Genomic DNA, 26,846 nt, shown 5'->3' on the forward strand with positions numbered 1-26,846 from the left:
CAATTAGCCACATCACACACTTTCCTCATTACCAGTGCTACACTATAGTTCTTCATTGATCTCACATTTCCTTCTGAACAGTAAGATTAGACGAGGAGCAGCTCCTGTTTGTATAAAGTCCGATCAGCTCTGCCCAGTTGGTCATTCTCTCACTTGTTTCACTGAAGTTTCCATGATGCTTTGTAGCTGCTCTGATTCTTCAAGGGATGGATGGATTTCCCTCACCTGCATGATTAACTTCGGCACCAGTATGAAGGTTGCCCAGCGAAGGAAAAACAGTCATAATTTCCTGACCTACTCCCTTGTAACTAATTTACTCAACAGAAGCATCCATTGGGACTTGAATGTCCCATCTGTTACTTACAATCTCTCGTTTCCCACTCACTATCAATTTCCTTGCTTCCCTTTCACATTCTCACTCACTTCAAATAGCTGCAAGGAGACTTCCGGTGGCGGCAATGGTGTGAGCGGTCGCACAGAGGGCAGCTCCTGCTTGAAGTCGTAGAAAACAGCTCTTTTTACCCCAAATTGGGTGCAACTGTGACACAAAAGTGTAACTAAAGTTTGGAGAAGAAGTTCCCCCTGGAGTGGTATGTCTGCTGGTTACTAAAACCGGAAGAAGAAAGTGACAGACCTGGGCAATGAGTTGGAAGAGACCTGTGGCGCAGCAGCCAGTGGAAGGATGGCGGAGGGGGAAGGGTCAGTGCAAGTAGCTGAGCCCCAGATGGAGCAGCTAATGGCCTTAATCAAAGAAGAGTTCCGCCAGCAGAGGAAGGAGATGCAGGAGGATCGCTCGAAGGCCATCAAAGATGCTGTGGCATTCCTGAAGGCTCAACGGAGAGGATACAGAAATGCTTGGAGGCTCAGGGGTCACAGATCAGAGAGATTGAGAGGGTAATGTTGGACCACAATGATCGGGTGGTGGCATTGGAGGTGGAGGTGGTGCTCTGAGGAGTACTTTCCAAGACGTTGATGGCAATGTTAGAGGAGCAGGAAAATAGATCGAGAAGGCAGAATCTGCGGATAGTGGGCCTGCCTGAAGGAGTGGAAGTTGTGAGTGCCACGAGGTATGTTTCGAGGATGCTGGCAGGGCTGGTGACGAAGAAGGTGCTGGATAAGGCCCCTGAGGTGGACAGAGCGCACAGGTCTCTGAGGCAGAAACCTAGAGCAGGAGAGCTGCCGCGGGCGGTAATCGTGAGGCTCCAAAAGTTCGTGGAGAAGGAAAAGATTCTGCGGTGGGCCAGGGGAAAGCGCAGCTATGAAAGGGAGGGGAACAAGGCCCGGATATACCAGGACATTTGAGCTGAACTGGCAAAATAGTGTGAGGGTTCAACAGAGACAAGGCAGTGCTATATCAGCGGCAGATCAGGTTGGGATGCTCTACCCGGCGAAACTACGAAGGCTGGGAGTACTATTTTGGGACCCCAGAAGCGGCCAATGACTTTATCAGGGAACATAAACTGGGGGGGTCTGAACTGAACGATTTTGGGAGACTGAGGTGCTGGCACTTTGAAGTAATTGGGAATATGGATAGAATGGGAGATGGAAGGGGGGGGGGTTCTTTTCCTCCAATGTCAAGGTTTTTTTCCTTCATCCTGGAGAATTGGTACCCCTATTCTCTTTGTGGTATCTTTACAATCCTCGACTGGCATTTCCACAGTTGGAGGAAAAGGCAAAATTTTATAAGGAGTTTGTGACGGACCTGGCACCACATCTCTTGGGGGCGTTGGAGAAGGGAGAGCTGCCGGAGACAATGATGCAGACAACAGTCACATTATTACGAAAAAAGGAGACGGACCCGTTGGAATGTGGGTCGTATAGGCCCATATCGTTATTAAAAACAGACGTTTTTTGCTGGCTAAGTTGTTGGCGGGAAGATTGTGTCCCGGGGGTGGTTGCAGATGACCAAACAGGCTTTGTAAAGGGTAGGCAGCTTGCTAGAAATGGAAGGAGGCTGTTATGCATGATCATGACCCAGTTGAGTGCTGAGCTACATTTTTAATATATTTTTTAATATCTGCAACCAATTTACAAAGGATTCTCAACTCTGTTTTGCAATCTTTTATGATCTCCTCAACCACATTGGTCTCACTTCACATTTTTCTGTTTCTTTTCCCATCACAAAAATATTGCATTTTTTCACTATCAATATTCACTTCATCCTCCTGCCCTTAGCTTCAACATTCACTCTGCTAAACCTAGTATACCATCAGTGACCAACTCCAGTCCCATTGGTACCCCTATTCTCTTTGTGGTATCTTTACAATCCTTGACACTAGTCTGGTCCCAGTTGATTATTCAGTCCAACCGTTGTTGCTCACTCGTTGCCAAATCTTAGAGAACATTGACCCAAGCGTTCCTGGTGGGGGGAGGAGTTAGAAAGGCCGTGAATGTTGAACTTGTGCTGCAATGAAATGCATGCTTTAAGTTTGTGATTAAGCACAGGTGTCCCCAATTGGGGACGGTATAGGGGACCATTGTAAGAGTGTAGAAACCAGTTCATTCAGAATGCCTGGAAGGAACTGGGAGAGTGTGTGACTTTACCTTGCTGTCTTGGGAATATACCTGTTTTCAGGATGGGAAGGCGGAATTTGAAACACAAACAGATCAACCACGATCTTACTGATGACGGAGTAGGCCCGAGGAGCAGAATGGCTTACTTTGGTTCCTATTTTGCACGTTCTCAAGGTACTGGCTAACTTCAGACTCATTCTTCCTCAGAAATCAATTACTGGAATTAACAAGATATAGAAATTCTTCTATTCTTTTGCGTTGTCTTACCATTTATACTATTACATTACTGGGTGCCGCTGCCTAAAGTCAGATTAATTTTAACCTTTCATCTGAAAGGCAAACTCACAGAACAGTTTGAACTAAACCTACCAGCAACTGCCTCAGCTGCAGAATTTAGCACATGGGCTCTCAACCTAGGCCAACAAGTTAGTTCTTCCATAATAGAAAAATTATTTGTCTAAAGTTTTTTTGTTAAATTTAAATTATATATGAAGTATGTCTCTTTGTTTTAAATTCTTGGCACAACACAGCTGATGAATAGCGCCAACATTTAATCTAAAATTCTAATCCTGTTCACCTCCCATGTCTGGGTGTATAATGTGCCTTTCTTTGACTGAATCACATTTCTTTGTACACTCAAACAAACCCTCATGATTCTAAAGCCACAGAACGAAGAAACTTGTCCAGGTAACTTTATTCAGATGACTAATCCTCTTCATTATTCCTCTAATGCCATCCCATCACCTGGCACATTTCCAGAATTACCTTCTTCAGAATAGAATCCAACCTTGAGCATTAAGATGCAGTAATCAGCTCACTGGAATGTACCTTTGCCGAGTGTTATGAAATACTTCCTCAAAAGTCTGCCACTATATCTCTACTGATCTGTCCCTTAATTTCACAGTTCACTTTAGCCATCTCTGTCTTCACACCTTAATTTAAGGTCAGAACTTTAGTCTTAGACCCACTCCTCTCTCCCTCAAACTGAATGCAAACTTCATTCATATTATGATCACTCAGGTAACAATGAGGTAATTAATTAATCCTATCTCATATCAGATAAGATTGTCAGATCTGCACCGAGTGTCGCTTTATGCAGATGACTTGCTGCTGTATGTAGCAGACCCGGTGGGGGGAATGCGGAGGTGATGGAGATCCTTGCTGCGTTTGGGAGTTTCTCGGGCTATAAGTTGAACCTGGGCAAGAGCGAGCTGTTTGTTGTACACCCGGGAGATCTGGAGGAGGGGATTGGTAGGCTCCCGCTAAAATGGGCAGTGAGGAATTTTAGGTACCTGGGGGTTCAGGTGGCTAGGAGTTGGGGGACTTTGCATAAGCTTAATTTTACTAGGTTGGTGGAGCAGATGGAGGAGGAGTTTAAAAGGTGGGACATACTGCCGCTGTCGTTTGCGGTTAGAGTACAGTCCATTAAAATGACGGTGCTCCCGAGGTTTTTGTTTTTGTTTCAGTGCCTCCCTATTTTCATTCCGAGGGCCTTTTTTAGGAGGGTGAACAGCAGCATCACGGGATTTGTTTGGGCGCACGGGACTCCGAGGGTGAGGAGGGTCTTTTTGGAGCGGGGTAGGGGGGCTGGCGCTGCCCAACCTCTCTGGGTACTATTGGGCGGCTAATGTCTCGATGGTACGTAAGTGGGTAATGGATGGGGAGGGGGCAGCATGGAAACGGATGGAGATGGCGTCCTGTGGCGGCACGAACCTGAAGGCACTGGTAACGGCGCCGTTGCCGCTCCCTCCAACGAGGTACACTATGAGCCCGGTGGTGGCGGCTACCCTCAAAATTTGGGGGCAGTGGAGGAGACACAGGAGGGAAGTGGGGGGCTCGGTGGAGGCCCCGCTGCGAGGGAACCACCGGTTTGTCCCAGGGAACATTGATGGCGGGTTCCTGGGGTGGCACAGGGCGGGCATTAAGAAGTTGGGAGACCTGTTCATTGACGGGAGGTTTGCGAGCCTTGGTGAATTGGAGAGAAGTTTGAGCTCCCCCCGGGGAATATGTTCAGGTACCTTCAGGTCAAGGCGTTTGCTAGGTATCAGGTGGAGGGGTTCCCTTTGCTGCCCCCGCGGGGGGGATAGGGTGCTTTCGGGGGTGTGGGCCGGGGATGGGAAGGTGTCTGACATCTACCAGGTGATGCAGGAGGTGGAGGAGGCGTCGGTAGAGGAGCTGAAGGCTAAGTGGGAAGTGGTGCTGGGGAGCAGATTGAGGAGGGGACATGGGCGAACGCCCTGGAGAGGGTGAACTCCTCTTCATGTGCGAGGCTTAGCCTCATCCAGTTCAAGGTACTGCACAGGGCTCATATGTCCGGGACGAGGATGAGCAGGTTTTTTGGGGTGAGGACAGGTGCATTAGGTGTTCGGGGAGCCCAGCGAACCATGCCCATATGTTTTGGGCATGCCCGGCACTAGGGGAATTCTGGCAGGGGGTGGCGAGGACGGTGTCGAGGGTGGTAGGGTCCAGGGTCAAGCCAGGCTGGGGACTCGCGATATTTGGGGTTGGGGTGGAGCCGGGAGTGCAGGAGGCGAAAGAGGCCGGTGTTTTGCGTCCCTAGTAGCCCGGCGGAGGATCTTGTTGCAATGGAAAGATGTGAGACCCCCAAGCATGGAGACCTGGATCAATGACATGGCGGGATTCATTAAGCTGGAGAAGGTCAAATTCGCCCTGAGGGGGTCGGTACAAGGGTTCTTTAGGCGGTGGCAGCCTTTCCTCGACTTTCTGGCTCAACGATAGGGAACTAGGTAAGCAGCAGCAGCAACCCGGAGGGGGAGGGGGGGGGAGGAGAAGGAGGGGGAGGAGGAGAAGGAGGGGGAGGAGGAGAAGGAGGGGGAGGAGGAGAAGGAGGGGGAGGAGGAGAAGGAGGGGGAGGAGGAGGAGGAGGAGGAGGAGGAGGGGGAGGAGGAGGGGGAGGAGGAGGGGGAGAAGGAGGGGGAGGGGGAGGGGGAGGGGGGAGGAGGAGGGGGAGGGGGGAGGGGGAGGGGGGAGGGGGAGGGGGGGAGGGGGAGGGGGAGGGGAGGAGGAGGAGGAGGAGGGGTGTTTCAGGGGGGCATTGTTTACGTTAATTTAATTTATTGTTAATTTATTTTGTTGTTTATTGGGTTTGTGGGGGTGGGGGGGGGTTCGTTATATGCGTTGTTACGGGTGCTGGGGGGTGTTATTGTTATTATTATTATTGTTCTGTTGTTATAGATTTTTCAAAAATTTCAATAAAAATTATTTTAAAAAAAAAAGATTGTCAGACCCAGAAAAGCCTGCTTTCTGGTTTGTGCTGGAACATGCTGCTCTAAGAAACTATCCTGAAAACATACTGTGAACCCATGTTCCAGGCTGCCTTTGCCAATCTGATCCGCCCACTTTATATGTGGATTAAAATCTCTCGTAATTATTTCTTCTTGTGCACCCCGCCTGAGCAGTGTAGTTACTATTCGCGGATTTATAAACTACTCCCACAAGGGACTCCGTGGGCGGGATGGGGCTATGTCCCCACGCCGGCGTGAAAACCGCCGCCAACAACTCAGGCGTCAACGGCCCCCGAAAGTGAGGAATTCTCCCCTTCCTAGGGGGCTAGGTTGGCGCTGGAGTGGTCCCTGCAGCTCCAGCCAGTGTGGAACGGTCTGCGCGAGTTCGCGCATGCCTGGAATGGCCGGCGTATTTCCGCGCATGCGTGGGAGTTCCGTTCTCCTCGACGGCCCCACGGGCAATATGGTGGAGGCCTGCAGGGGCCCGGTGCGGAATATAATAGGCCCTCATGAAACCAGTCCTCCTGCCGATCGGTAGGCCCCGATCGTGGGCCAGGCCACCGTGCCCCCCCCCCCCCGGAGTCGGATCCTCCCCCTCCAGGACGGCCCTCGCACACTCACCTACCAGGTGCTGCCTTGTGGGACCCTAGTAATCCACGCCGGCCCATCGGCTGTCAACGGCCCCCTACCCGCGTGGCGGCAATCCCGTGGGTGCCCAAAAATCAGTGTTGGAGAATGGGGAAGCTGGCGTCAGGGTCGGAGAATCCCGGCTCTTATCTTTGTTATTTCTTATCTCTAGAGGGTGGTGGACAGGTTGTCAGCATTATTGAATTACTGGTAGTAAACCCCTCTCAGTCATTAATGTCAATGATGATGTGCTTCATGGAGAGCTTTAGAGCGTCTCAGAGCTTGAGGAAGTGTTGTCAGAGGTATTGTTGTTCAGATATTTATTTATTCACGGGATATGGACGATGCTGGCTAGGTCAGCATTTATTTCCCATTCCTAATTGCCCCTGAGAAGATGGTGAGCTACTTTACGAACACCTGCATCCCAAGAGTGAAGTTATTCCCACAGTGCCGTTGGGTATAAATTTCCAAGATTTTGACCCGATGAAGGAACAGCAAACAATTTGGCAGTCAGGGCAGTGTGGGACTTGGTTTGGAGCTGGCAGGTGTGTCCGCTGCCCATGTCCTACTACTTGTAGAGACTAGATTTGGAAGGTGCTGCTTAAGAAACCTTGGTGAGTTTTGCAGTGCATCTTGTAGATGGTACACACTGCAGCCAAGACGCCTTGGCAATGGATGGAGCAAGCATTTAAGGTGGTGGGCAGGTTGCAGATCAAGCAGGCAAGCTTTATCCTGGATGGTGTCAAGTTTCTTGAGTGTTGTTGGAGCTGCATTCATCCAGGCAAGTGGAGTGTATTCCATCACACTCCTGACTTGTGCCTTGTAAACAGTGGAGAAGCTTTGGAGAGTCAGGTGATGAGTCACTTGTGGAATACTCAGCCTCTGACCATAGTGGATGTTCATCTCACTGCTGTTGGTGGGATATTTACACTTTGAAAAATGACAACTGTGCTTGCTTATTAACAACAGTCATTGTATTCCAAAGTAATTAACTGTCCTCGGCAATTTGATTAGGTGCTATATAAATGCAAACCTTTATTTTTGACACGTGATGAATTCCCACCAAAAGCAGTTGATGCGGGATTAAACTCCTTGAAAAATAAGTGGGATAAATATCTGGTTAAGAACATGACTGAAGATTGTAACGGTAAATATATTTGAAGAGACGATGAAATCATCCATACTGTGGCACCATGAAGAGTCGTTCAGGTAAAGGCATTTAGGTAGGGTATATGATGATTGATAAATCAGCAGTTTGGTTGGTTTTGCTTTGGGGTATTAATGGATTGTTTTTGGCTTGGGATTGCTATGATTATTCACATTCCTCATTGGATTCTGTCGGATCCATAATACACTGAGACCCTGCCTTCCCTATTCTGGCGGTTCAGAGGGACCTTTTAGATCCTGGCACAATATCTGCAGAACAGCAGGGGGTTTTTGCACCTGGATTAGCCAACTTTCTCCCACCAGTCAATACAACAGATTAACGCGTCATTTATTACGCCCGCTGTTAATTTTGGGATCTTGCTGTGCCTAAGATGTCTGCTGCTGATCGCCACCCCAACCCAAGACATTAAATGCTCTCTGGGAGGATGAATGGGGTTTTAACAAAACCTCCTGAAGAATCCAAGATTGCCTCTGTACAAGGATGGGAACTTCCCACCGATGACAATTTGGAGAACTATGAATAACGTCCGGTAAGGTGTGCATTTGCAGCAGGGTGCTGGGGGGAGGTGACCAGATGTTGCTTTAGGTGAGTTGCAGGAAAATGGGATTCAATGAAAGATCATTTCTGTGCTGAACTGTTCCTGAATTGTGCAGACTGATGGTTACTGTTAATGATGGAGACATTGAGTGCTCATCTTACCTGACCCACAGCACTTGCATCGTCTGTTACATCAAAGATCACTGCCGAGGCACCTCTCTGAATGGCAAACTTGGCCTGGTAGGGAGAAAAGGCAAAAGTTTTGAAAGGATGTATGGCATATTCCAAGTGCATTGACTCTACAAAATCATACCAAATCAAATCAGATCACAAATCAAAAGTTTCCATATTTATGATTGTGAGATAATAGAAAGCTCCAGATTTCTGTCTGGATAAAGATGGGAATGTGAAGTGATATAACTGGACCGCTCTGTCATGCTCTCTTCTGAAGTGAAAGAGTACAGTGCAGAAAGCTACCTGTGTTAGAGAGTTGGTGCTACAATAATGGAGGCACAAAAATCCAACCAGATTGGATTTCTCTGCAGAAACGAGAGACAGCAGAATATAGGGCAAATGGCATTTGGGCAATGTGGTTTTACAGAAAATTAGGTCACCAAGGGGATCAAAACATTAATGTTAATATCAGCAGTTTCTGTAACGGAGTTTCAAATAAAAACTGTTCTAAATTTCCACCCAAGTATATTTTGTTTGAGGTCTGAACTTTGTTAGGCGCAAGTGATTCTGATCTTAACAGTTTCCGCTCTAAGTCTGTTAAATGTTCACGGTACCATACCATGTTAAGTATACGAACGGATAGCGGTTGCATGTATTTTTACTAAGATCCTTCTGACCAAAAGTTTCTAAAGTTCACACACGCCGCACCATTGCTGAATTCCACACCGAGATCTGCAGATGACAGAGCACCTGTCAAACTGCAGGGGGCGCCGATTATCCATCCAAATCTTTATCAGTCCCATGAGTGAGATTCTGCAATCCTGTCATGTCCACACAGCACTCCACAATCCAACACGGAGGCAGAGTTACACACAGCACTCCACAATCCAACACGGAGGCAGAGTTACACACAGCACTCCACAATCCAACAGGGAGGCATTTACACACAGCACTCCACAATCCAACACGGAGGCAGAGTTACACACAGCACTCCACAATCCAACACGGAGGCAGAGTTACACACAGCACTCCACAATCCAACACGGAGGCAGAGTTACACACAGCACTCCACAATCCAACACGGAGGCAGAGTTACACACAGCACTCCACAATCCAACATGGAGGCAGAGTTACACACATCACTCCACAATCAAACAGGGAGGCATTTACACACAGCACTCCACAATCCAACACGGTGGCAGAGTTACACACAGCACTCCGCAATCCTACACTGACACACTCAATTACAGACCACACTCCGCAATCCAATACTGAGACACAGTTACGCACAGCACTCCACAATCCAACATTGAGACACAGGGCGGGATTCTCCCGCAATCGGTGGGATGGCCCGATGCATTCGCCAAGAATGGTGCAAACCTCTCTGGCGTCGGGCCGACCAGACGTTGCGGAATCATAGACTTTACAGTGCAGAAGGAGGCCATTCGGCCCATCGAGTCTGCACCAGCTCTTGGAAAGAGCACCCTACCCAAGTTCAACACCTCCACCCTATCCCCATAACCCAGTAACCCCACCCAACACTAAGGGCAATTTTGGACACTAAGGGCAATTTATCATGGCCAATCCACCTAACCGCACATCTTTGGACTGTGGGAGGAAACCGGAGCACCCGGAGGAAACCCACGCACACACGGGGAGGATGTGCAGACTCCGCACAGACAGTGACCCAAGCCGGAATTGATCCTGGGACCCTGGAGCAGTGAAGCAATTGTGCTGTCCACAATGCTACCGTGCTGCCCCTATATCCTGCCTCCGCATTTCCAGGGGCTAGGCCGGCGCCGGAGGGGTTGGCGCCAGAGGGGTTTGCGCCGCACCAACCGCTGACAAAGGGCCGGCATGGTCCCGTGCATGCGCAGAACCGGTGGCGTGGTTTCACGCACGCACAGACAGGCCGGCGTGTTCTGGCACATGCGCAGGAGGGTGCCTTCTCCCCGCCGGCCATGGCGGAGCCCTACCGAGGCTCCTGAAGGAAGGAGTGGCCCCACGGCACAGGCCCGCCCGCAGATCGGTGGGCCCCGATCGTGGGCCAGGCTGACGTGGGGGCAGCCCCTGGGGGCTGGATTCCCCCGTGCCCACCCCCTACCAACCAGGTTGCCATGTGGGACCATGTCCAATTAACGTCAGTGAGACTGGCCAGTAACTGATGCCAGCATGGCCCATCGGGACCCGGAGAACTGCCGGGAGGGGGGCCCTGCCGACGGTCCCCGACCGGCGGGGCGTAATCCCCGCCCAAAAACCGCCGGTGGAGAATACGGCAGCCAGCGTCGGAGTGGCGGGGTGGGATTCACGCCGCCCCCCCGGGGATTCTCCGACCTGGGCCGGGGGGGGCTCGGAGAATCCCGCTCACAGTTACACACAGCACTGCACAATCCAACATTGAGACACAGTTACACACAACATTCCACAATCTAACACTGAGACACATAGTTACACACAGCACTCCACAATCCAATATTGACACCCAGTTACACACAGCACTCCGCAATCCAATACTCACACACAGCACTCCACAATCCATCTCTGAGACACACAGTTACACACAGCACTCCGCAATCCAATACTCACACACAGCACTCCACAATCCATCTCTGAGACACACAGTTACACACAGCACTCCGCAATCCAATACTGCGACAGTTACACACAACACTCCACAATCCAATACTGAGACACGCAGTTACACACAGCACTCCGCAATCCAACACACACACGCAGTTACACACAACACTCGACAATCCATCACCGAGACATGCAGTTACACACAGCACCCCACAATCCAGCGCTGCAACGCAATTACTGACAGTTCCACAATCAAACATTGCAGATAAGCATAGCTGTCACTTGGCATACATGTTCAGTTACCCAGGAATTAGCTTTTTTTTGTATTTTTAGGCATACCTTTTAATTTGTTTATTGCTTTTTCTAACCAAATGCAATCTTTCAGTGTGGAGGCTCAGTAGATTGAGGACAGAACTTCAGAAAATCCCCAATTCTGCAGCAAAATAATTCCTCTGAAGTGGGATAGTTTTGAACTATTCCAAGTATTAGAGGATGATCCTTATTGCTAGTTAGTTGGGAAATGTGAACAAGTTTAATTATTTTTTCGCCAATATTAGAATGAATCGAGTAAAGTCTGAAGTCTTATGCTGGTCGTTTCAGTTTTTTTAATTCTTCTGGCGGGTGGTTCATTTGGAGAGCTTTGGGTTAGCTGCCCCCAAGAGGAATTCCTGGGATGGTTTCCATGTCTTGCTGCCATTTTAAGGGACATTCCACAGCCTTTCTTCAACTACCTAAGTTTCCCCGAGGAAGATTGTTCATGTACATCCTGAGGAACGAGATACTCTAAACAGCGGAAATCAATCCCGCTCCAATGGTGCATAAAGGTTTCAAAGGCTGCACAATACATGCCCTGCATGATGCTGTTCTCACAGGGCTGGAATGGTACCAGCAGCAGCCATTTGCAATAGCTGAATTTCACCTAGCGTGTTCAAGGTAGCACATCCTCATCTGCAACAAAGCCTGGAAGTGTGTTCTCCTGCTTCAAGCACCTGGCTTTGTTGGAGTCCTTCCCCTGGAAGGTCATTGGTTGGAGCTATCAAAGGCAGTTCAAGGCCTTTTAAACAGAATTTGACAGCCAGCAGAGACCGTGAACGGAGAAAGGCAGGAACTAGTAGTGTGCATGTGATAACTAACAACAGGTTCAGCCAAGTGTACCCTCCAAATTGATGCTGTCAGCCATTACATTAAAAGCGCACTGTTCAGGACGTACTGAGGTCAAAACTCCAGAGGCAGCTTCTCCATCAAAAGGCCTAAGGGGCTTACCTGAGTAATTGTGTTCCCACATTGTAGATGACCAGTGCCATTCACATGTACCATCAGAGCACCAGCTAAAACTGAAAGCAATGATCCAACCAATGATCAAACAGTGATGTAGGATACAGAATTCGATAGTTATCAACTCTTAGGTGAATCCTTCCATGATGGCGGACTTCATTTCAGGGGCAGAGGAAGGAAGTTATTCTCACTGTAGGATTTAATGAAGTTAAATCTGAGCTCTTTGTGATCCGAGAGCTTCAGCTGAGACCAATGCTTAGAGACCACAGTGACCTCTACTAGTACTTCTGGCTCATGCATGTCAGAAGAAGTATTCTTTTTTTAAAAAAAACTTACAGAGAACTTGCTCAGAACCATGAATATTAGTAAGAGCAACTGTAAGTCTCAAGATGGGGGGCACAAGACGAATCGACACAGTTCTTGATAAAGAGCTTCCACAAACAATTTTGTCAGAGGAGTTTGATTGACAACACAACATTGGTTGAGACACAGATGAAATTCAGTTCTCCTTTGTGGGGCATCCCAGAAGCCTTTTCAGAATTTTTACTCCACTGGTAATTCCCCCCCCCCCCACATCACTTCTGTCCACCCACCACCCCACCCCCAATCCTTCAAAGTTGACCCCACTGAACTTGGAAATGTGCAAATTGTGCAGTAATAGCTAATGACTCAACACCTGTCAAATAAATACTGATTGGTTTGGCCGGTTTGTGCGAGAGTCCTTTGGCCGCGGCGGATGAAAGGGGTGTTAACTGGAACCACCTCACCCAGCCAAGTGCTCATTCACAGCGAATAAAAGGGGTTGCTTCAGGCACAAACCATGATGGTTGGAAAGGTAATATTTAAAAAAGAAAATTGCATTGCAAGGCATTAATCATCCAAAAGAAATAAATAAAGCATTAATATTTCAGGTGGTGGCCACTTCTTATGAAATTAATGAATTCTGGTGAAGGGCTTCCATGAAATTGTATCATACCCTTTCCCTTTCAGGTGTTGATGACCTATGTTATGTCCTTATCTTTTATTTTTAAACCCAGGTCCTCTGCATCTTGACCTTTGTTGCTGGGGCAGTCACACACTTTTTTGCTCAAAGGTCACGATCTTTCCACTAGCTGAAAGCCATGCATCTCAACGGAGGTGATCACCTGAAGCACTGCTCCACTGCAAACAAGCTATAGCGCATCTCATCCTTTCATCCCACAGCTTAATCTTCTCCTTTCACATTAAACATTTATTTACACTGAACACCTGACCCTCGGGGCCTTTCTCAAATTATTGTGTTTGCTGGCTTCCTTTGGAAAGCAGTTCAGCTAGAAATCAGTGGAAATGCTTCACAGAAATCAGTCTGCTGAAAAGGGTCACAGCCCACAAGCAAAGGGTATCAGGAACAGACAAAAGTCCACCTCGTATAGGTACAGGTGTCGATCCCTGGACACCGGTGTCCATTGCCGAGTGAGAATTACCATAGCAATGGAGGCTTTTAAACAATGACTTATTTGGTGTGAATTTGTGATCCAGATGTGAGGGTTGAGTGTGCCAGGATCAGAAGAACACTTTACATTTCAGACACCCAATGACGTCCTCAAGCACTCCAACTCGGATAAAACAGTTTCAGATCCAAACTCGAGTGCAAGGATATACATCATGGATGTTCTGGTGTTCGAATCCCATGCGAATTTGTCCCATTTGTTTTTTGCTTCTCCTTTTTCCTACTGTATTTTGTGGATCTTCTCAAGTTTGGAAAATTTGTTTTTGGCTGCTACCTTATTAGCCAATAAACACGATGTAGTTACAAATTCATGTGAATGTGGATTTAAATGCAATAGGTTACCCTCATGATTCCATGAAATGCACCTGAAAATATCATCTTGAACGTCCTGCGCTGTTCCATCAATGTGATTTCCCAGTTTCCCCACAGTGATCATCCTGTGGCCTCAGTGAGCTTTCCAGTTGATACCACGTTCGATCCAGTTTTATGCTTCAGGTCCATTCCCATTATGTGTTGAATTAGACTGCCCAAACTCATCCCATCAAAAAAAAACAGAATTTCATCCCATCAGTCGGGGCTGGAACTGAACATGGGCCTCAAAGGGGAAACACACAGCACCATTTAGTTTCTCCCTACTCCCATGACAACAGTAGCCTCGGTCCAGATGAGACATGAGAATAGTGGATAACAATTAACTTGCCTTTTCCTTCAGCTAGTGGCCAGGTGCGAACAGGCCATGGGAGCAAATATCTCACTGAGAAATGCAGAAGTTGTGGAAGGTTGGGCACAGGATTGGATTTGTTTATTGTCACGTGTACCGAGGTACAGTGAAAAGTATTTTTCTGCAAGCAGCTCAACAGATCATTCAGTACATGGGAAGAAAAGGGAATTAAACAGAATTCAAGAAAATACATGAGAATACATAATAGGGCAACAGTTGGTGAGGAGCCTCCGACCAGCTGAGCCACTGAAGCAGTGGAAGTGCTTGTGTAGCTGGAAGCCAGTCGATAATGTATCTGAGGATAAGGAATCCAATTCGGATGAAGCCGTATGGTGACAACCCTGATAAGGTGGATCAGCGGAAGTGAATTTTATTACAGCCACCACCCCCAGCCCGCCCCGAAAAATGTTTAACTTTTGCCCTTTGCTTGTAATGATCCAGCTTAGATTACTTTGGTTTATGTTTAATTCACGATGACAAGAAAGGATCATAGTCTCTGTTGACCTCACGTTATTGCTCGTTATGGATTATCCATGACTGCAGATTGTAATTAACATTTACATGGCTGAGGCCACAGGCAACCCCAGCTAACTAGCAACACAAGCGAGTGGTGCAGGGAGATCCAACTGCAAAAAAAGGCTTCTACCATTGTTAAAACTATTTTTTATTAAGTGGGAAAGAGTCATGAAGTGAAACATGCTTTGAGGGTAGTATGGATGCTTGGTTTTAAAATAGGGATGGGGCCTATCTACAGTATTTAAAGTAGCTGGAACGTAGCCAGTGCCGATCCTCTTGGCTTGTCATCAAAGGTTTCTTGCAGCTCTGCTACAAGTTGAACTATGTTCGCTCAGTGCAGCCAACTCTCAGTTGCCTCGTGGTGAAGCAAAGGGATTAGGAGGGAGTGAAATGCAGTCAATGAGAGTGGTAGCGGGAGAGTAGAAAATAGTGTAGAAACATTTGGGCAGTAGTGGCAGCCAGTGACTGACAGTGTGCAGTGACTGATTTGAGCAGCATGCAGACAAAGACAATGGGAAGTTAACTAAAGGATCAAACTTCATTTGAAGCCTACTTGTGACTATAAGTGATTTTCATTTTCATTTCAGGTGCAGGTAGAGGCCATTCAGTGCTTTGAGCCTATTCAGCCAGTCAATTAAATCACCTTGCTTTTATAACGCTCATCACCCTTGCTAACGATAATTGAGCGAATCCAGTTTTGAATTTTTTAAAATTCATTTATCTCCGACAGATTCCCTGAAAAATTTGGGGAAATTATCCAAATTTCCACTGTCTAGTGTGTGCATAAGTGCTTCCTGAAATCACCCCTGAACAGCCCAGCTTTGGTTAAAGTTATGAAGAGGAACAGCAACAGCAAAGGAGGACTTTCAATGAAACACAGTGCTGCAGCATGGAGCACCAGGCAATGAGGCCGGCCCCATACAGAGAAGTGACTGCTGTGGTGGGAACACCAATCAGAGACTTTGTAGCTCTAAATTTGCTGAAAAGCAGAGCAACATTGGGCTCTGATTGTTGCATCTTTCTTTAGAGCGGGAAAACAGTTTGCCAGACATTGAGAGGTGGTGGAGACGTAGAGCAGTGCAGACATGGATCTCCTGAATTGGTGTGAAGTTTCTGAACTTTCATTGATTAAAGGTGCGAAGCAGCAGTCAGATTTTTGGGAGGGAGAAGGAGGGAGGGAGCTGGGCCAGATAGCCAGTAGAAGCAGCCAGCCAGGAGCACGCATGCTGGTCGAGGCTCTCGGCCCGACACCCGAGTGATAGCTGAGAGGTGAGCAGAGCAGCAGCTGGGAGGGACGAAGTAGGCCAGGCAAGCGCCTGCGACATGTCTTGGGAAATCGGGGAGCAGCAGCTAGTGGGAGTGGATGACTCGACCAGGGCCAGAGGTCACCAAGGCAGGACTGTGGGGTGGGCATCAACAACATCTTTCTTCTAGTTGATTTTCCATGTTAAATTTACTGCCATTTTTGGTGTCAGTCATTTCTCTCTCTCTCTGGTTGATTGCGGTATCTTTTATGATGTCCGTGTTGCCTAGCCTTATAGGAAGACTCAATGTCATTGGGGGCGGGCTCTAAGTGTAGGGGTTCCATTTCAAGGGGCAATGGCATCAAGAGCAGGAGAGAACTGTACCGTTGGGACGGACTCCACTTGAACCAATCTGGGACCAGTGTCCTCGTGGAAAGGATAAATAGGGTGGTCACAAGGGCTTTAAACTAGCAAATGGGGACGGGGGGAACCTCAGGGGATTCAATACAGTTCCAATAACAAGTAACGGCAGAGAGTACAGGGCAGGGAACTGCAGCTCACGGCAAAACTACAAGTAGTATACTGGTTAAACCAAAAGAGAAAAATAATAAACAAGTGAATAAAGCATCAGTGTTGAGGGAGAGGTTAGGGGGTATAACCCAATGAAGAGTTCTATATACTAAAGCATGGAGTATAAGGAATAAACTAGATAAGCTGAAGGCGCAAATACAAACTGAAGATTATGATGTAGTAGCTATTACAGAGACATGGCTGCAGGATGGTGGGACTGGGAACTAAATGAACCTGGTTATGTTTACAGCAGGGAAGATGGCATAGGGGTGGAGCAGCCTTACTGATTAGAAATACTACCACCTTAATGGTGAGGTGGGATGTAATGAGGGGGAAACTTCCAGTGAAAACCATATGGATGGAACTGAGGAACAAAAAAGGATCTAAAACTGTAATGGGTGTTGTATAGCAACCCTCTGATAGCAGTTCTGAGGTGTTAGATGTATAAATGCAGAAATTAGGCAAGTGTGCAACAAAGGCATAGTAGTATTAATGGGAGATTTTAACTTACACATAGATTGGGAGGCAGTCAAGTACCTATCAGAAATGTAGTGAATTTCTGGAATGTGTCCAGGATACTTTCCTGCACCAATATGTGCTAGGTGCAAGAAGGGGACAGGCAACATGTGCTAGATGCAACAAGGGGACAGGCAATATTAGATTTAATTATGAATAATGAGCTAAATTTATTAAGTATCCTAACTGTGCGCAAACATTTATCAAATAGTGCTCGCACTGAATTCAGTGTAGCGTTTGAAAGTGAAAAGCACGATTTAGATACTAGAATTTTAGGCTTGGGTAAGGCTGACTTTAACCGATCAGATAGAGACTGTCCACGATAAACTGGGAAGATCTGTTAATGGGTCAAACGACCGATTAAAGAAACATTTAACGAGACACAGAGTGTGTATATACCCCTGAGAGGAAAAGGCTCCACTTCACACTAAATCAGGGACTGGATAACTGAACACTGACAATTTTCAGTCTTTCAGGGAGTGTCAGCATGGATTCATGAAGGGAAGGTCATGCCGGAATAATCTTAATGAATTATTGAAGAGGTGACTAAGGTAGTGGGCAGGGGACTATCTATGGATGGTATTTATATGGTCTTCCAGAAGGCATTTGATAAAGTCCCGCATAAGAGACTGTTAACTACGGTTGAAGCCCACGGAGCTGAGAGCAAAGTATTGACATGGTTAGGAAATTGGTTGAGTGGCAGGCGACAAAGAGAGTGGGATAATGGGTAATTACTCTAATTGGCAGGATGTGACTCGTGGTATACCACAGACCGGAATCTGTGTTGGAGCCTTAATTATTCACATTAATCAGTAATGACTTGGATGTTGGCATAGAAAGTCACCAAATTTGCTGATGATACAAAGTTAGGTGGCACTGTGAAGAGCTAGATGATAGCATAAATTGTGAGGAGATATTGACAGACTAGGTGAATAAACAAAATTGTGGCAGATAGAATTCAACGTAAACAAGTGTGAGATTATCCATTTTAGAGCAAAAAAAAGTTTTGAAATGGAAAGAGGTTAGGTAAAGTGGATGTCCATGTGCATAGATCCTTAAAATGCCACAAACCTGTGCAGAAAATAATAGAAAATATGGAATGCTAGCCTTTATATCTAGAGGATTGGAGTATAAAGACACCGAAGTATGCTGCAGTTAAATAAAACTCTGGTTAGACCCCACTTGGAGTACCGTGAGCTGTTCAGAACACTACACCTTAGGAAGGATATTTTGGCTTTGGAGGGAGTGCAACGTAGGTTTACAAAAATGTGTCTGAACTACAAGGCAAGATTAGACAAATTTGGCCTGTTTTCACTAGAATTTAGAAGGTTAAGGGGTGATCTGATCAAAGTCTTCCAGATAGTGGGCAGAATTTACCAGCTGTTCAGGCTAGAGGAATATTCCGGTCCCACCAATGGCGCATAGGGTTTCCACTGAGCCTTATGGATGCTCAGTTTTGAGTTGATAGATCTGTTCTGAATCTATCCCCTTTAGTTTCATAGAAGTTACAGTGCAGAAGGATGCCATTCAGCCCATCGAGTCTGCACTGGCTCTTGGAAAGAGCACCCTACCCAAGCCCACACTCCCACCCTATCCCCACAACCCAGTAACCCCACCCAACACTAAGGGCAATTTATCATGGCCAATCCACCTAATCCGCACATCTTTGGACTGTGGGAGGAAACCGGAGCACCCAGAGGAAACCCACGCACACACGGGGAGAATGTGCAGACTCCGCACAGACATGACCCAAGCCGGGAATCGAACCTGGGACCCTGGAGCTGTGAATCAATTGTGTTAACCACTATGCTACCATGCTGCCCTAGTGTTGTCATATTGCACACAATATCCTCAGTATGAAACAATACTCCATCTCAACATGGATCATGCAGTGGTTCCAACATAACTATTAATCTGACATTGGGAAAAAGTGTTAATGTGTCAATCATCCCACTAAAGTACCACCCCACCCAGCTACAGATTAGATATACCATCAATGACTAATATAGATTGAAAAAAAATTATTGTGGTTGCTGGAATCTGAAACAAAAACAGAAAATGCTGGACAATCTCAGCAGGTCTGACAGCATCTGTGGAGAGAAAAGGGAGCTAACATTTTGAACCTGGATGACTCTTTGTCAAAGCACTACAAGCACCAGTTCACCCATCTCAACTCCTCACCCCAGAACAGAGATCACACCCTCTCCAGGCTTGCTGTTTGCAAGCAATTACGTGTATTGTCCTGGACTGCACCCTTCTTTTGCTTTTCCAGTACATCAAAGAGGTGCAAGCCGAACATTTTTCCCCAATACATTTCCCTTTGCCATTAGTAGCCTGTGTGGTCAGTGTGCCTGCTATAGCTGTGGAATGCAGCAAACATAGACTGTAGCAGTTTGAAAAAGAGGTGGAGGAGCTGCAATTATTATATTTTACATACTACTTGGTTGCAATTTTGTTTGATCTCAGCCCCTCCCTCAGGCTCGAATGGAGTGTTAACAACAAATTTCTACAGCTACAGACGAATGGGTCCTTTGTTTCTGATGATACTCCAATGTGATAGAATATAATTTAACTGATTCAGGTTCCTGCTGATTGCAGCAAACCTCACCAAGGTCTAGAGGCTAAGGGACATTTGAAGTAAATCCAAATCGCTTTCGGTGAGGTAAAATGGCACGGTGAATTCAGCCAGACCATTTCCTTCTTCCTTCCAATTTCTCTGCTCTTGTCCTGAAGGGGTTGACTCATTTCTGGGATATAATTGTGGGTGTACATCCGAAACCTCATTCTTTATCTGCGAGTCTAGTCACTGAGTGTTAGCAGGCCTTTCAACTGTATAACGGGAAAGTCACTGCCAGCTGGTTTGTGATGCAGAGTGAGGCTAGAAGTGCCAGTTCAATTCCTGTACTGGCTGAGGTTACTCTTCTCAACCTTGCGGGTGGTACAGTGGTTAGCACTGCTGCTTCACAGCTCCAGGGACCTGGGTTCAATTCCGGCCTTGGGTGACAGTCTGTGTGGAGTTTGCATGGGTGGGTTCCCCAGATGATCATAGGCTGCTTCCCACTTTGAGGGGGGAGAGCTGACTGATGGAGGGTTTCCTCCAGGTGCTCCCGTTTCCTCCCACAGTCCAAAGATGTGCAGGTTAGGTGGATTGTCCATGCGAAGTTGCTGCTTAATGTCCAAAAGGTTAGGTGGGGTTAATGGGTTTGTGGATAGGGTGGGATGGGAGCATGGGCCTAAGTAGGGTGCTCTTTCCAAGGGCCAGTGCAGACTTGATGGGCCAAATGACCTCCCTCTGCACTGTAAAGGGAGGTGATTCTTGCCCCTCGCCTGAAGGTGTGGTGATCCTCAGGTTAAACCACCAACAGTTAGCTCTGCCCCCTCAAAGAGGAAGCAGCCTATGGTCATCTGGGACTATGGGGACTTTACCTATAGCTCCGCCTTCAACACCATAATCCCAGCCAAGCTCATATCATAGCTCCAATACATAGGATTTGGCTCCTCACTCTGTAACTGGATCCTTGACTTTCTGACCCACAGACCACAATCAGTAAGAATAAACAACAACACCTCCTCCACAATAGTCCTCAATACCGGGGCCCCGCAAGGCTGCGTACTTACCCCCCACTATGCTCTCTGTACACACACAACTATGGCAAAATTTGGTTCCAACTCCATCTGCAAGGTTGCTGACGATACAACCATAGTGGGCCGGATCTCGAATAACGACGAGCCAGAATACAGGAGGGAGATAGAGAACCTAGTGGAGTGGTGCAGCGACAACAATCTATCCCTCAATGCCAACAAAACTAAAGAGCTGGTCATTGACTTTGGAAGCAAAGTACTATACACATCCCTGTCAGCATAAGTGGGGCCGAGGTGGAGATGATTAGCAGTTTCAAATTCCTAGGGATACACATCTCCAAAAATCTGTCCTGGTCTACCCACGTCAACGTTACCACCAAAAAAGCACAACAGCGCCTATACTTCCTCAGGAAATTCGGCATGACCACATTAATTCTTACCAACTTTTACAGATGCACTATAGAAAGCATCCTATCTGGTTGCATCACAGCCTGGTACGGCAACTGCTCGACCCAAGACAGTAAGAAACTTCAGAGAGTCGTGAACACAGCCCAGTCCATCACACAAACACGCCTCCCATCCATTAACTCTACCTGCACCTCCCGCTGCCTTGGGAAAGCGGGCAGCATAATCAAAGACCCCTCCCATCAGCCTTACTTTTCCAACTTCTTCCATTGGGCAGGAGATACAGAAGTCTGAGAACACGCACGAACAGATTCAAAAACAGCTTCTTCCCCGCTGTTACCAGGCTCCTAAACGGTCCTCTTACGGACTGACCTGATTGACCTGTATGCTTCATCCAAAGTCGGTGTAGCTTATGTTGCCCTATTTTGTATTTTTGTTTATTTTCATGTACTTAATGATCTGTTCAGCTTCACAGAAAAATACATTTCACTGCACCTTGGTACATGTGACAATAAACAAAATCCAATCCAATCCTTGCTTTTAGTAATCGTGCCGCCAGCACACAAATAGATTACCCTGCCAATCCTGTGTGAGCCATCTCAGCTGCAAACAGGCCAGCTCCACCTAATGGAATGCAAGCTGAGTGCAGGTTTTCTCCTATTGGGACTCTTCATTACGGAGCCTGTGCGATTTGTGACACTTGATTGTAAGTAACTGAGGCTCAAGAAAAAACAGCAGCTGTGCATTGTTCTTCTCACACTTCCCCAAGTGGCTGAAAAGAATGGCAGTGATTGCCTGGCACAATTGACCCTGACTTGAGGAGGCTGCAGCTGACATGCTCAAGACCTGAATCACAGCTCGATGGAATTGCGGTAATCATATTAAAATATCAAACGTTTCCTGCATGCCGGAACTATGGAAACTACCTGTTCAGCAGGAAGGGGAGAACCTTCAATGTTATTATTTATTGTGCCCTTTTCTCCACCTGCCAATACACTACCATCTCAAAGGAACAGTTACAGCACCAAGTGCTTTTAATAACTTCACAGCTTGCCCTTGAGCTCAGAAAGGAATAGGAGGCCATTCAGCCCCTCAGACCTGTTCCACCAGTCAATTGGACCATGGCTGATCTTAACATCAAAATGTTTTTTTCTGGTATCGCACTGAGCAGCCTAGCTCCATTTCAAGTTTATGTTCTATTGTTCTGTACCTCACATCCCTCCCCCCACAAAGCAGTGAGAATAGTTTATTTCAATCAAATCACTTAATCATCTTAAACACCTCAATTATATCTCCCCTTAATCTCCTATACTCAAGTGAATTCAGGACTGGTCTATGCAACCAGCACTCAGAATTTAACCCTTTTAGTATCAGAAGCTTTTTGCTTTCCCTATGGTTCCTAGCTGGAGGAGAGGGAGGCTTTTAACCCAAACTCCTTTCAAAACCACTAATGCTAGCTGTTTGAAAAGGAAGACTAGAGGCCAATTATCTGCTAAAACACTGCACTGTTTGTGAGGCATGTGCAAAGTTCAGTCTGACAGTGACTCTGGTCAACAACAACTTGCACTTTAATTTAGAACATCATCTGTGGAGATTTATGGCTGACCAGGACAGGCTGCGTGCGCTGTGGTCCGTGCAAAGGTAACTCCATACATGGGCAGAGGCTATACTTTCAGGAGCAGCAGACTGCTCCAACAAACTAGAATTAAACAAACACTACAAATTAATCAGCAGCCTAGAAATTAAAGTAGAACGGAAAAGCTATTGCCACTGTGCCAACCTCACCACAGTTCATCCCTGGCTTCACGTTCCTTCCATCTGTGCCTAGGGTATTTTACCCTGCTTCTTGCACACAGGAACAGGGTGCCTAGTCCACCTAATCCTGTCCCATATGCACAGGGAGTGTGTGTCTGGCCTACCTAATACTCCTCTTTATGCACAAGACAGTGTCTGGTCTATCGAATCCCGCTCCTCACACATAGGAACAGGGATCTCGTCACATTTAAAAAAAAAACGTATTTTAAACTTGTCCTGTCACCTTCAAAGTTTTGTGTGCATACACCCTCAGGTCTCCGAGTTTCTCCCCAATATTCAAAATTGAATAATTTAATTTCTATTACCCCCCCCCCCTCATTCTTCGCATCAAAAATGTATCATTTCACATTGCTCTGCATTAAATTTAACATTCAATTTGTCTGTCCATTTCAGTCCTGCTCAAGTCTGTACTTATCCTCCTCGTTATTACATTTCCCAATGCCATCCGTCAACTTTGAAAGTATTGTGTGTACCAAAGCACAGATTGATGTATATCAAACATAGCAATGGTCCCAATACCAACCAACCCAAGGGAACACAACTACACTCTTCTCCCCAGTCTTAAACAACTGTTTACCATCACTCTATGCTTTTAGTCCCTTAGCCAATTTCATACACAGGCTACCACTGCCCCTGTTGTACACAACAGCTTTAACTTTGCCGACATGTCTATTTTGTGGTACTTGACCATGGCCTTTTTAAAGTTCACGTACACAACGCTCCCATCAAACTTCACTGTTACTGCAAAAGACTCAATCAAATTAATTGGAACACAATTATAATTTAACATTTTGGGCGGGTTTCTCCGTTTCACCGCTGGTTAATGGGGTTTCCCATTGTGGGGCAGCCCCACGCCCTCAGGCTGGCAACAAAACGGAGCATCCCTACGGCGGAGAATTCAGCCGACTGTCTTCCATTTATTAACCCACACCTCTTCAAAAATGCCAATTTATTTTGTCCCTGATTGTCTCAAAGGTTCCCCCCACCACTGATGAAAAGGGGAAGGATTGGACGATTGTGGCCGAAACTTCTGTAATTCCACTCATGCTTCGCTCAGTAACCTAGAGAACATCTCATCCAGACCAAGTGAATATCCCGCTTTCAACACTGCCAACTTTTTAACTACTACTCTTTATCCTATTCAATTCGCAAAGATAGATCCAAAGCACTAAGTTAGCACTTCATTCGTCCCTTGTAACTCCGTGAGATATAATTTTCCGTCCCCAATTTGCCCCATCCTTCCTCTGACCATTTATTCCATTTATTGCCAGTACAATATCAACAAGTTATTGTTGTGATGTATACCTGAAGAAAAATATCAAGCTAGAAATTTGTATGGCCAATTTTAGGTGGAAGGACAATTAATGTGTTTAAAGACAATTGGCAAAGCAGCTAGATCCTAAAGGAAAGTAGGTGTATGAAATGAAGCAAGAGAGAATGGAGTGGCTACAGAAAGAAAAGTTTTAAGGGATATGGTGAAATGGCAGATCTGGTGGGATTGAGATCTGTCTGAAGCAGAAGAGCCTTTTTGGGTGGAATAGCTGTAGCTATTGAGTCAAATGCTGCACATGAATGTGAGACCAGACAGCATGCTATGAATCACTCCTGGTACGGAAGAATTTTGCTGAATCTCAAGTGTCCTTGGGCTGTATGAAATCCTGCACAAATAATTTGAGGGCACTATGCAGGATTCCCATTTAATAGTGATATATGTCTCAAGTTGGGCAAATACATTTCCCCACCCCAGAGTTCTTACGTTGTCCTATCTGAAAACGTAGCTGTCATCACACCAGTTTGAAAGCATCTAGACTGTGCTTGCATCACCTCAGACAATACTGAGCACATCTATCATGGGAATGGGAGGATTATTGATATGCCTGCATTTTCCTCTCCATGCCAGTTCTCAGTTGCAAGTCGCTTGCAGGGAGGTCACCTCAGTTCTTCCCTGTAGGTGAAGGAGAGTGCCCGGGGATGGCACTCTAAATACAGCCTGATAACGGACCTTGGCTGCAGTATGGAATCTTTTGGAGACAAGGTAAAAAGAAAATACTTCAAACAAAACCTTTTTCACAATTGCACACTTTGTCCTTCAGAAATGAACTGGAGATTCAACATCAAGTGATGTGCCAATGGATAAACACTGAAGGGGACCAAGCTGCATTTTACCCCAAAGCAGGTATGTTAAAAGAACAGCTTTGGAATAAATTCCTGAATTGTTACAGAAATAAGACAAGGACAGGATCAGGCAAGTCAGGGAGTGGAAAAAAACACGCACAAAAGAATTCTTTGTAAGGATTTCAAAAGTGATGTGATTTAACGGTACTGATTGAAGCTGAATGAAAGGACGTACAGCCTTAAAAAACTGCATAAAAACCACATTCACATGGGCTGCTAGGAAAACCAGAAGAATTTGGTTTAATACTACAAAACTTTGTTCTAATAAAGAAAGATATTTTGAATCTGGAAGAACTAATGAGCAAAATAGTCTGCAATAATTTCTACTAAGCATGTAATCAAAAGTTTCCATTCTTCTTCCATGTCTCTTCTTCATTATACTGAATCTCTTTGAAAAAGGAGATGTGCCTGACCACATTGACTTATATCTCAGTGACTGGTGTACACATGGTCTGGTGCCTTCTAAAAAAAGGTCTGGGAAACAGTGATGGTGCATACAGGACCCATTAACCCAACTTTTGTTTTTTTAAACATGGCTTCCTGCTTGATTCAATTGGGTTTTCAGTAAGCACAAGCTTCACTCAACACATTAACTGTAGCAGTGTTTCCTGTGGTGAAGTTTAAAGTATTGTGACATAATGCAGGGTTTCCCACTGGGTATCTGCTGCCGCCCCATGGCCTCTCCCAACACCGTCAATCCAGCCCTGGGTTTGTCTTGGTTCTTACTAACAACTGGTTTGGCAGACATTACAGTGAGCAACAAACCAGTCATGTGACCCACCTGATCTTGCACGAGTCCATTAATTTACAACGGTTAACAATAAAACTAAACTTACAACAAATCTTGAATATATTTTTCACTGCTCAGGCCCAATAATAAAATGTTAATCCATGACTGCATAATGTTTGCTTTATGATCATTCTCTCCCAATGCCTCTCGATTGTGCAAGATGACTATTCTGTTTGAATTATCGGTGCAAAAGGAAACCACGAAACACACCCAGGGCTTGAAGTCAAATGAAACTTTCAGATGGGAACTTTCTCGGCACCTAGCCAGAGGTCGCAGGAATCCCCATAGAGAGGAAAGCAGGTGGTGGGAAGAGCCTGCAGAATCAATCCCTCACAAGAGAAAAATCTGTCAAAAGCAGGACCCCAAAACAGTTAGAAAAGTAAAGATGGCTGGAGACTATGGGCCCTGTTAATTGTGTGTATCGAGCCTACTTGCGACTGAAGTCGCTTTAAATGGACAGAAAGATGTAGAGGGAAATGGCAGGAAACCTCTGCAGAATCAATCTTTGAGAAAAGTACTGATCATTTGCTTAAACATAGAAAGAGAGGAAAGTGACACAATGGAAGGAAAATGGTGGCTCGTTGTCCCAAACCAGTCGTGCTGGGGAAAGGTTAGGAATATCGGTGGAGCCCCAGATGTGTAAGGCTGTTTGAATAGTGCTGCTGGAAACACGAGCATGGAGATCTGAAGTTTATGGTGTTCTAACTGGTGACATGTAACTGCATAATGTCTCATAAGGTAGTGAAAACAGATTCAATCAAAGGTTTCAAAATAGAATCAGATAAATACTTCAAGCAGAAAAAGTTGCAGGGATGAGGGAGGAACTGGGGAGTGGGATTTAATGGATTACTTTTGCAAGACCTGCAAACCCAATGGCATCAGAACAGATTTCATTCCAGAAAG

At 46.2% G+C, this 26,846-nt stretch overlaps 1 protein-coding gene across 2 annotated transcripts in view; it reads right to left on the bottom strand.

Moving 5' to 3' along the window:
* Nucleotides 1-26,846, bottom strand: part of LOC119974760 (E3 ubiquitin-protein ligase RNF43) — a 204,750-nt gene that overhangs the window by 13,635 nt on the left and 164,269 nt on the right. For both annotated transcript variants that reach the window (XM_038813966.1, XM_038813965.1), the window contains one exon: nt 8,254-8,328. In XM_038813966.1, coding sequence (XP_038669894.1) covers nt 8,254-8,328 — 75 coding nt within the window. The remainder of the gene's footprint in view (nt 1-8,253; nt 8,329-26,846) is intronic.

Source organism: Scyliorhinus canicula, chromosome 12 (assembly GCF_902713615.1).
Source record: "Scyliorhinus canicula chromosome 12, sScyCan1.1, whole genome shotgun sequence".
Lineage (NCBI taxonomy): Eukaryota > Metazoa > Chordata > Chondrichthyes > Carcharhiniformes > Scyliorhinidae > Scyliorhinus > Scyliorhinus canicula.